General features: G+C 32.7%; 1 protein-coding gene across 1 annotated transcript; it reads right to left on the reverse strand.

Moving 5' to 3' along the window:
* Positions 1 to 3,821: 3,821 nt before the first annotated feature.
* Positions 3,822 to 7,654, reverse strand: LOC145014766 (vacuolar protein-sorting-associated protein 11 homolog). The gene is made up of 5 exons (XM_078973210.1): positions 7,278 to 7,654; positions 6,694 to 6,867; positions 6,294 to 6,617; positions 4,463 to 6,172; positions 3,822 to 4,380 (listed from the first exon to the last, which is right to left on the reverse strand). Exons 1-5 carry the CDS (start codon positions 7,497 to 7,499, stop codon positions 3,988 to 3,990), a joined length of 2,823 nt encoding a protein of 940 aa, XP_078829336.1. The 5' UTR covers positions 7,500 to 7,654; the 3' UTR covers positions 3,822 to 3,987.
* Positions 7,655 to 12,631: the final 4,977 nt, after the last annotated feature.

Consider the following 12,631-nt stretch of genomic DNA (forward strand, 5'->3'; position numbering starts at 1 on the left):
CGAGTGGACTTGACGAGTCACATGGATGCACTTGGGGAGTCGGGTCAAACGTGGAATGTTGACTCGAGTTTGACTTCTGTTGACTTTAGGGTTTGGTTAACATGAGTAATGGAGACCATGGAGGGATAAAATGGTCTTTTACCCATTCCAAAAGTTAGAGATAGAGAGAGAGTGTGTGTGTGACCTTTAGTATATTTTGAGTATGAATAGAGTGTTAATTAGAGATAACTATCATATGTGTTAGGCGGAGGCTAGTTCGAGATTTTCGTGTACGAGATTGTTACTTGCTAGCTTACGAGGTGAGTCTTCTCACTATACTTTCCTAGAGTGGTATTCTGAGTTGTATGAACGGAGGGTCTTATGTGTTTATATTGAGTATTGTGATATCCTGCATTATGTTTATATGATTTATGCTGTGTATTATTTTGAGCTTACTGAGTTAGGACCGGAGGGTCCACCCGAGTTGTAGGATCAGAGGGTCCCACTGAGACACATTAACCAGAGGGTCTTACCGAATATAGCCTTGAGTGGCTAATGAGTTGTGTGTGGTATTTTAGGGAACTCATTAAGCTCAGTTCTTACCGTGTCATGTGTTATGTGTATCAGGTACTTCTCAAGATCGCGGGAAGGCATCGGCTTGATTGTACACACATCTGAGTTGGAGATATGTTTTTGGAGGATCCTGGATTTGTGATAAACAATTTTTGAAATGTTTTGTTAAATTGATACTTGTTTTTTGTTAGAAAATGTGACATGTGTTTTATTGTGTTTTAAAATGAAAATTTTGGTTTGAAAATTTATGGTGTTACATTTCATGAGTGGGTATGATTGTAGCAGGCCAACTTGAGGGATGATTAGCCAATCTCTCGAGAGTAAGTATAGGATGTATGTGTATCCTAGTTGTTGGGTTGTTTTTGATGATCCATTGAGACAAATACGAGTGAGTGTGGAAGGTAGTATGGGCATGTACTACTTAAAGCACAAGATCCGTACGCGTAGTAAGGAAGTCACGAGCCCCGAGGGTGTAGTCTGTCCGTAATGATTGAAATAATATGAATTATGGTATTTCTGATATATTTTTGGTTCATTTTCAATATGTTGTTCCCGAGAGGATCTAGTTCATGAGCTAGTGGCCTGGAGAAGCTAGGATTGTCTGATGATGACATTCGCGAGTTGATCGCTATTGATTTGGTTGATACTGTCTGGGGTGTCATCCCCGAGGATTTTGGGTATATCAAGACCGCGATGATTAAGTTGTTTGATGAGCGGTATGCCGTCGTGGCTGAGGCTATTGTTGTTAAATCAACTGTAGTTGTTGTTGATGTGGGGGTTCAGGGGAGAGGATCATTTCAGTATCATGACTTCAGCAACAAAAAGCCCATAGAGTTTGACAGGGTCAAAGGACCCAATCATGGCCATAAGATGGATTTCTGATATGGAGGGCTGTTTCTTCACATATTCCCATCCAGAGGACTGGAAGGTCAGGTGTGCCCTGAACCTTCTTCGACTAGGCGGTGAAACTTGGTAACCGGTTTCCACACTCCTAAGTAGAGGACTGTTGTTACCTAGGAGCAATTCTCGAAGATGTTCCGCACGAGGTATGTTCTCGTGGTAGAGAGGGATAGATTGGCTCAAGAGTACTTGGATCTGAGCCAGATAATGGATAGTGACGGAGATAACCAAGATGTTTACTGAGAGGGCTCTTTTTTTTCCTAAGTTTGCTGCTACGGAGCAGGCTCAGATGATGCGATACTTGAGCATTCTCAAGACTGTCATCGACAGTTTGTGTCTACCCAGCCATATAGTACCCTCTCCGAGCTTCATGATGTCGATTGGAGACGAGAGATTGAGATTGATACACAGACGAGGGAGCATAGGCAGGCTCACGTTCAGTCGCAGCTTGCAGCGAAGCGATTTAAGCCCACTGATTCACGGTCTGGGGGCCAGAGGGGTCGTACTTATGGCAAGGGTGGAAAGGTTCATAAGGATGTTTTTCGGTTATCTTCTGGTTGCTACAAATGTGGCAACGAGGGTTATATTGCTAGGGATTGTCGTCAGCAGGCCCCAGTACCGAGCACCAAGATTTGCTATCATTGTGATTTGGTTGGCCATGTGATGTCCAATTGACCCTTGCTCGCTACGAGACCGGTGCAGACTCCAATCCCGACTATTCTGCGTATCAAGGATTGATTTGGTTCCTGGCGCAGCCCCGATTGCTAAGGCATCCTATCGCTTAACATTGCCTGAGATTGATTTGGTTCCTAGCGTGGCCCCGATTGCGCGGCCCCGTTGGACTAGCAGTTTATCAGACTGAGATGTGTATGGGTCCCTTCTATTGTTCTAATTATTAAAATATTAAAATAGACATTAAAAAATGTAAAATAAAAATAAAATGATATAATAATCATTTTAATTTTCGAATTGACTATTTCCAGATAGAAACATAGACAAAATAACTACGATGCCAAAAGGACCACGAAGTAAAAAATAAATAATTTTAAAAAAATCGAGGTTTGGATTAAAACCCCAAAAAAATAATACATATACCATTTTTATAGTTTTGTCCTCTATTTTTTGTGAAGCAGTGATAGAACCAATTCTCTTTGTGAAGCAGTGATAGAACTAATTCTTGCTATTCTTTTTTTTCCTCTCAATAAGCTTAATATTTTCTTTTCTCACAATATCTGTATAAAAAAAAATGAAGAATTGAATGGTTGGAAATGAAACATTTTAAATATTTACCAAACAAAAGAAATGGAATACTTTCCATTTTCTACCTTCAATTCCTTGTAGTTTTTATTTTGGTTTTAGTTACTAAGAATTATAAGGCAAACAAACAACTAGCTTTAATCTTTAATGTTAATTATTTTTGAATTTCAATACTAATTCGTTTTGAACATCTACAGATCTTGAATTATAACATTACAACAAGCTTTATTGTTAATTATTTTTGAATTTCAAAACTAATTCGTTTTGAACATCTACAAATCTTGGATTATAACATTACGATCAAAAAATTTGGGCCATTCCAATTAATACCATGTTTTCAGACAAATCATGATTGTACTTTAAACAAGCACATAATATTTAGCTGGACACTTTTAAACAATTCTTATTCAAATTATTATATAAAAGCCAAAAAAGGAAATGTTTAAACAATTCACAAAAAGCCACAAATGTGTAGAAAAAAACTTTTACACTGGACTGGGCAAAAAATGACAAAGAAAAGTTTGAGAGAATACAAACTAAGTGGGCTTTATGGTTACACTTACACAAGTATATTTCTAAATCGCCAAGCCCATTTTTACCTTAATCATAAATAATTGGAAAAAAAAAAAAAAAAAAAAAAAAAATCCAGCCTAAGCTTCTATATTCTTTTTCATGAAATAACAAAAAAAAAGAGCTGTATAGTTACACATAATCTTTTAAATTGTCTTTTTGTAAAAACAATGATAACTTTTTTTTTTTTTTTCTAAAAGTCAAATGTGATCGGCTCATAAGTTCAGCCCATGATGAAATCACAGCTCATTAAGCAACATCTACGATTTCAATGGTAATTTGAGTTGTTTTTGAAACTATTTTAACTATATTTTAGAAAATAATTATATAGCAATACTAAATTTGTCTATTTATCTAAATAATAATATGTTGTCAAGTTTCATCCGTTCTATATAAATAAATGGCCAATCATGATCAAAAACGGCATGACTTTTGAAAATAATGTATTTGGTGGATCATTCTATAAAAATAATGTAACATCCTTCACCCCATGTCTACATTTAACATCTTTTTGAGTACATATCATCCAACTAATGCTGATGTGGCAAATCAAAATAACAAATGAATGTCACAAACATACATAAGAGTTAATACAAGTTCATAATTAAAACACCAAAACCTTTCAAATGTTTACAAACACAAAAGTGAAAACAAATCAGTGTATCATCTCCGGAATCACTCATTCCGGTTTCCAAAACAAAAGATTGCTCAGAAACCACGGGTGGAATTACCGTTTGAATTGAAAGATCCTCCTCCTGATACCTTTTTACTAGTTTTGCTAATAATCCCTTTTCCAAAATACTCAGCAATTACTGAAAATCCATCTTTCGAATTCTTAACTTGCTTGAAAAACTGATCTTGATTCTTGGAATTTTGTTCCAAGTTTCTTTTCATTTCAACAACAGATCTGTACTCAGGGGCACATTCGGGACATTCTTTTTCATTGTCTCCAAGACAACGTTGATGAAAAGAATGCATACACATGAAGTGGACAGCTGGCAGATCGAGTGTGAAAGTACATGCACTACATTTGCTTAGCTGAAAGATTCTTGCATTTGTTCTTAAATCCTGGATTTCTTTTCTCATTGTCAATGTTTCTTCCTGTAGAGTAGATTTCAAAGATGGAAATGAATTTCAACTATTAAAATATCAAAATCTTTATAAAATTTTTTAAAAAACAAACCTGGTATTTATCGATCATGCGACGATCCTCTTCGATAAGCTTTGACTCATGTTCCAATTTTCTAGCAATATAATCCCGAATAACAGAAAGAGTAAGACATGGATTTGAAGAAAGTGTTTGTAAAACCATAATAGGAGGCAAAATCTCATCTCTTTCAATATAATTCAAAACTTCTCTTACTTCTTTTGAACATTCTTCCCCTAATTCACCAAAATACTTCAATAAATCAGCCCATAAAGTCGGATCACCACCTTTCCCTGAATCCCCTAACCTCTTACAACAACCAATCAAGCCTTCATGATCATGTGACCTCATGTAACAAGCAATCACCTCTTTATAAAGTTTCAACTTTTCATAAAGATACAAAAGCCCTTCTTTAAAAGAATTCATTTCGCATAAGATGATTGCCAAATCAACATCGTACAACGGTTGTTCTTGATCCAAAGGCCATGCGGTTTTCAACAACAAAAGCCCTTTTTGAAGCCTTTCTTCATTATCATTTTCCATGTTTTTTGTAGGTAATTCGTCGACTAATTTCCCATTTCCATTTGAAGTAGTTGTTGTGCCATTTTCTAGCGACATTGATGGGAAGTTTAAGTCACTTGACAAGTATAATTCCAATAAAGTGTTGTGAATTTCGACTTGTGCGGGTGAATCTTTGACTTTTGTTATATACTTTTCAAGAAAATTCATTAAAGATCTTGGATAATGAACAAAAATGTTGAGAAAGTCAACGGGTGAAGGTAACATATAGGAATATGAAGTCCCATTTGATGCCCCTTCAGTGCAAAGTCCCATGAGGATTTCGATTGTTTCCATTGGTTTATGCTCGATAAGAATCTTCCCATATTCTTTAACAGTGACCCCACTTTGACTTTGGTCAAGGCTAGAAATATACTGCAAAGCCTCATCATATCTTCCCAAATCCTCAAGCAAAATCTTTAAATACCATTCATGTCTTCCACTTTTTTTAGCAACAAACATTGCATGTTCATGATAATTCGCAGCTCTACAAACCCTAATCGCGGTTTCCACATCAAATTTAATCTCACCATCTTCACTTTTGATGAAAACATTCAACTTGTCAACATCTTTCAATTTGGTGTAACAGTTTAAGAGAAGGGTAGTATGGTCTTTCGACGCGAGACCCTTTTCGTGTAGCTTCTCGAGGTAATTCGTGAGGTTGTAGATTCTTTGTGCATCTAGGAACTTCTGGATGACATAAGAAGGTTCTAGATGACCAATTGTATGAATGTATTGACTCATGGCTTCATCAAAATCTTGCTTCATGTATAAATGATCACCATATTTTCTTAAAACTTCAGCAGTTGCAGCTGCATCAGCTTGTTGACTTTGAACAAGATTAATGGCGACTGTGTAAAGGTTTTTTTTGAAAAGCATGTCGAGTTTGCTTTCCATGTCTTTTTCTCCAATACATAAAGCCGATTTATCGTTCATGATAAGGAGGATGCTTCCCCATTCACAAAGCATATGAGAGACTTCTTTGGTTACTATACTGTGTGCAATTAATCGGTTTTTAAGGTCATAGATGTTGAAGGTGTTTGAGCCACTTCTTTGGTCTGCAATTACACATAAAAGGTATCCACGAAACCACCCAAGGAACTTCTTTTCTCCTTCAAAAGCCCAACATGGACCTCTACCATCAACTTCATAGAAATATACTGCCTCAGGTCGACCAATGATAAGCTCCTAATAATTAACACCAAATTGCAATACACTTTTATGCTTAAAACGATAAACAATAACAATATTCAGATACTAGCAATAAAGCAGAAAGCAGATACTGGCAATAAAGCAGAAAGGGTGATACCAGGCGATCATTCATGGCGACACTATTGACATTGCTCCCAATGTGATCTAGGTTTTGTCGAGCAGCTGGCTGAGTCTGCAAGTTAAACAAGCTTACAGAAGTTGGAGTAACTGCAAACAAATGAAAAGCTTTCCCATCAACACGAAAACCCATTCCAGTAATACCACATTGGGATTTATCTTGACTTTTCTCAACTTGAAGCATGAATCGTTTGATACGTTCACGAGCAATGTCACCTTGGATGCAATAAATGCAACCATTGTCTAGTCCAATAGCTATCAGCAATATTGGTGGGGCTTCTTCTAGAACTAGAAATGATGTTATCTGAAGAACAACAGAAAGAACTCCAGTTACATTTACCCATAATGTTTACAAGAAAGTGAAAGTATAAAATTTCAACCTTTGCTTCTGGGAATTGATTAGTGAATATTCGTAGTATTTGGATACAATCAGGAATTGGTGTGCTTGTACCCTCTGGCTGAGTTTTATCTAGGTCAAAAACCTTGAGGCATACAGATGATAATTGTGGAGATATTTGTTCATCTTCTCCAACAGTTAGTAGGAAGTTGCGTTGCTGGTCAATTCAGAACAAAAATGGAAAAAGATTAAAACTTTGTAGTGTTGATACTTAGATAACAAAGCTGTGTATTTTCTTCCTTGATAGTGTTAGCTATTCAGGAATAGATGAAGCAAGAAAAACATCTTTGAAAGTGCATGATTAACCATTAGATAAGAAGATCAGAGGAAACTGTATAATCATAGCTGTAAAATTCTTCTAGATATTACAATTTCTTATCTTGTTTCTTGATCTTGAATTCATTCCTATCAACAAAGGTAACTAGATTTACAAAACCTAATTTCATGTCATTCTGTATAGGAAAACCTAGAACCGTAATTCTGCACACATGTGTTCTAGATTGCTAAAATGATCAACAATGGGGAAATGGGTAATCAGGAATTATAGACAGAGAGCGATGAAAAAACCTTGAGTTGTTGAATGAATAAAACAGAGGAAGTGTGAGCTTGGAATCCATAGCTGAACTTAAAACCTCGATCTAGTAAACTAACAGTCCCATCTTCACATCCCACCGCGATTTTCCCCCTTCCGCTGGAGCAACACTCGATTTTTCCAGCGACTTCATCCGGGACCAAACATTTTCCGGCGTATTTCTCTTCAAAGAACTCGAATTTCCTCCATTGATACATGTTTCTTCAACGTATTGAAATCAAATCGGAGCCCATATTAATCTATGCAATTGTAATCATCTCAATCTGTACAGGATACGCCAATAGTTGAAGAATATGTGATCGATCACAGGGGAAATTAAATTAAAATCGTGAAAATAAAAAAGTGAAATGAGTGAGAACGTGTTTGTTTTGTAGTCATTGCACGTAGATATCCGTTTTCGACTTAGGACCCGGATACCATGTACCCATAAGATATTTATTTAATTTATTTTTTATTTATTTTTGGGATAATACATACTATATATATACTACTAGATTATGATCCCGCGCAAAACGTGGAGAACATATAAAAATGTACATGTAAATGTATAAAAGAGTTGACACTATAAAAAAAATAAAGTAACATAAACAGACTTAGCATTACTGATAACATTTAAATGTTTGAAAAAAAAAATAAAGAAACACTTGAATATTTATAATAGTTGAAGGATCTCTTTGTAAACATAACTTTTTGTTTTATTAGTTGGACAACCTTCCTCATAATATATGAGTACTTTCAATCCCTTTTCACTTGTGATGCGAGAAACAAAAAATATATAACTGAAAATGAGTGAAGACAAGCTTATGCAAGTATAATCCAACATTTGATAATTATTGTCATTGACTTTTGTTAGTGGCCATAACAAAATAAACTACTATAGGGAATTGCCTCCACTGACAACGGAATGAGATTCTTTCATTAGACGGAGTTAAATTCATGCAAGGTATATAAGTAGTCTCCATAAAAAAATCTATCATATATGATTTAGGCTTCAATGACGTTTCTTCCAAGCCTAACAATCTATAATCTAGTACAATTGCATAGTCCTTTGGTTTAGTCGATATTACAAAGTACTATGACTGGAAGTGGAACACCTATTTTTAGTGTAAGTTTATGGTTGGAAATTCTAGATGCCTTAAAATCATTCAACACAACTGAAGAGTAAATTGATTCCTCAAAAAAACCCGGTAACTCTATATCACGTAAATAATTTGAACTCATATGTTTTCCCTTCATCTTTCATCAATCCTAAAATGTAGTCATTGGTAGCATCAAATTCTTCATTTGTAGGGACCAAAATAGCTTTATCTTGAAAATATGATTGATCATCAAGATGATTTTTAAAGGATAGATAAATGATGGATACAATTGAATGAATATGGTCACCTATAGAGCGAATAACAACGTCTTCTGAAAATTCAATTTCAACTTCACCATCATTAGGGCCGCCGATATTACCATCACCAATTTTAACAATCCACTCATCAAATGCTTTTGTCTCATCCAAATCTTAGTTATACAACCAAAATAAATCTCATGTTTACGGTTAAATGTAAAACTGTACATCATGTCGTAATTTGGATGAATATGATGCATGCACAGTATCCGAACAATTGCCTCTTTGTATTGCTAGAAGAATTTGTCTAAAGCCATCTCCATATAAATGGTCTTGCCTCCAAACGATTCTTAAAGATAAATACATACAGAGCAATGATATCCTCTTTGTTGACCATATTTGATGTATAAACTTCATTGTCGTTGAATTGTTCGTCAGAGTTCACTAATACTTTTGTATTGGCACACGATATCCTCTAGACAATGCCACATAAAGTTGGTCATGCGTGAAACCGATTCTGGGAGATAAATGCCTACATTTGGAATTGTTTCTCTGTAAGCTTTATTTATTGCCATCGCGAAACATAATTTGATTAGAAATTGTTTTCTTATCAGCTTGAACGGTAACATGTCATCTTCATGCGGACATAGAGGAAACCTTGGACCAAATCTCTAGATAGTTTATTTTGACTATTAGTGATGCAACGATACCAAATAGTTTCTTTTGATGATAAGTTTCAGACGACTATTTAGGGGCTTAAGGTTTACAGGGAGGGTGTGTTGCAATAAATATTAGCAAATTGGTTAAAAATGAGACTTATTTATGAAAGCAAATTTTCATATGTTCTTAGCAGGAGCATGCTATACTTTAAAGAACATGTTATATATTGTTCTTGTATCATCTCTTATTCATATATAAGTATACATTAATCCTAAAAAATAGTTATTTTGTCAATATATCTGTTTAAAAACTAAAATAATATGTGAAATTTATTTTAAAACGAGTAGATGCTAACACTCTTTTTCGCAATATGATTTTCATATGTGAAAAACATAAACCATGATTACTTTTATAATTTGAAAAATAAAAACATGATTACTTTTATATATCTAACAAAGTTTTCGTATAACAAAACTTTAGAACACAATTAATCGTTTAAAGATAATAATGAAATATTGAAATAAAGAATTAATTAATTGGTTGCTATTTTATTTTTATTTTTATAAGGTGATAATCTCGTTATGTCTTATTTAAAAACTTATATTATAATATAACTTTTATTTATATATATATATATATATATATATATATATATATATATATATATGATAAATACAAAATAAATTAATATATTGTTATCATTCTACTTTTTTTTTTTTTTTTGCAAATTTCAATACTAAAAACAAATTTTTCTTAGAAAATTGTCATATTAATGACCTACTAATTAACAATTAAATTTATATATTACATAAATGGTTCACATGTGAACAAAAATACACAAATAGTCCATATTTGAAATGTTTTTCCTTACATAAATGGTATATTATGTGAAAGAAAATGAAAATATACTTTCCATTAATAAAATGTTTTCAAAAAAATCCTATTAATTAGCTCTAATGTAGAAAAAAAAATGTTCTAGATTAGCCAAAAAGAATACGGAAAAGTCATTTTTTGAAACTACGATGCTATTAATGAATTTTTTTGCGAAGTTTAATGCTATTAATGGTTTTTTTTCCAGAAAACAATCGTTTAAATGAGCTTCAATATACAAAAAATATAACTTTCCATATCAACTAAAAATAATCCAAAAAAGTCATTTTTTAAGAGTATAATGCTATGTATGAACTTTTTTTTTAAAGTTTAATATTAAAAGCAATTTTTTTTTCCAAAAAAGGTCCTAATATAAGGTTAAAAGAACATATTGTAAAATATTTATCGATCTACATGAGCAAGAATTAAACGTTTCCATCAATACCTAATAAAGTATATAAATCATGCCTCCTTTTGTAATGAATTCCAACGCCCCACAATGTGGAATCCCCTCAATCATAGCATTCCATAACTCAAACCACATCCGATAATCAATATAAAGAGAAGCTGTAATAAATAATAATAATTGTCACCATCTTATACAAATATTAGAGATTATTGGGGTATTAGAGAGTGTAATAACTTGCAATTAAATCTAATTTTCAAATAAAGCTTAGTATGAGAAACCAACCAATGTGATCAAGGGTCAAAGAAGACATTATAACTAAAACATAAACAAAGAACTATTAGGGATGAAACATGAAACTTTAAGGAGAAACATACAAATTTAAACCGTGAAGGATAACAAAAATCGACAAGTATATTTTTTAAGTAATTTAAACCAATATATTTTTAAAGTATTTTAAACCGGGCCGCAAGTTTATCCCAATATTGTTCCCTTAAGCACATCGAACAGGTAGTAGATAGGTAGACCAAACAAAATTTCCAAGTATCCAAATCAAGGTCTTAAATCCTAACACATAAAAAAATACAAAAAAAACAAAACAAACAAATTTGTGATTTTAACAACCAAAAGCAAATGATATGACATATATTGTGTATGAGTCTATTTTTTATAATTTGATTGCTCAACTTATTGAACAATTCGTCCCATAGAAAGATCCGATTCAAATTTCTAAATAACTCAACTGTGACAATTAATTTTCAAATAACTCGACCATTTATGTTGTTTGTAAACTCCAATTTCGACCTACAAGAAATCTAAAAAAAATCAAGCAACTTAAGTAACAATCATTTTAATGTTGTCACAATTTAGCATAAATATCGATAAATAGTACAAATATTAGTTATCAAGAAATAAACATATATGAGATGACTAAAAAGTTGTCAAATGGAATTTGAGTTACTTGTTTTCTTACCTTTATCTGATGTATTTATAATTCTAGTCGTTCGACTACAAATCTAAATCGTTAAGTAAAAATCAAAACGACATGTTTTCCTCCATTTTCTTCTCCACTACGAAACTTAGGTTAGATATATTATGTAAAGAATTGAGGAGGCGGGGTATTTTTGTATTTTATTTTTTATGAGATTTAATTGTTATTAATAGAATTCCTAATTTAATTCATTTTATTTTTGGTGATATTTAATTGTCATTAATAGAATTCATAATTCAATTCATTTAATTTTTGGTGAGATTTAAGTGTCATTAATGGAATTCTAATTTAAAACGTAATATACGTTTTATAAAATCTATTGACAAAAATAAATTGGTTGACAAAGATGATGTCATCAAATAATCCAAAGGTGGAAAATATATGATTGAAATGCAATCAATGTCTTGATTTTTTCAGTGTAGAATTAAAGGTTATCTTTTAATAATATTTAGAGATTTATACATTATTACAAATAAAATGATAATAGTTTTTAGAAGATGAAGACTTTTAAAAATGAAGACTTGATATTTATTACCGCATAAATCATGATAATGTTGCATTCATTTATATTGGGGAGGTTAGTATGTTATGATTTATGAATACTTAAATGAGGTATTGATATATAATCAAAATATATAAAAGTTGGGTTGTCGTTCTAAAGAGGGAGTTGATCCGTACACAATAATTTTTTTCTATACACAACAATTGGTGCTTTAAAATGTTGTATTATACAACTATATAATACATGAATTGGTGTGTATGATAAAAAATTGTTGCGTACGAATTACTTCCCTTCTAAAAATGCATTCACAACATGTTGGGTCTTGCAAACTTTTCATGTGATGGTTCATATGTTACATAACTTAAAGAAATTTAAGCCTCTTCTTAATTGGTAATACTTTGTGCCAACCATGATGGCATCTTCTATGTAACCATCTTTCAGTAGAGATATGCCTTAGGAGTCCTATAAGAGTAGCATCATATTTCATACATATAATGTATGTTCTTTGAGTTTGTTCATTATTAAAGTGTTTGAATTATGTGTAATGTTTTTTCTTAAAAGAAG

This window comes from Lactuca saligna, chromosome 9, assembly GCF_052625555.1.
Source record: "Lactuca saligna cultivar CGN05327 chromosome 9, ASM5262555v1, whole genome shotgun sequence".
Classification (NCBI taxonomy): domain Eukaryota; kingdom Viridiplantae; phylum Streptophyta; class Magnoliopsida; order Asterales; family Asteraceae; genus Lactuca; species Lactuca saligna.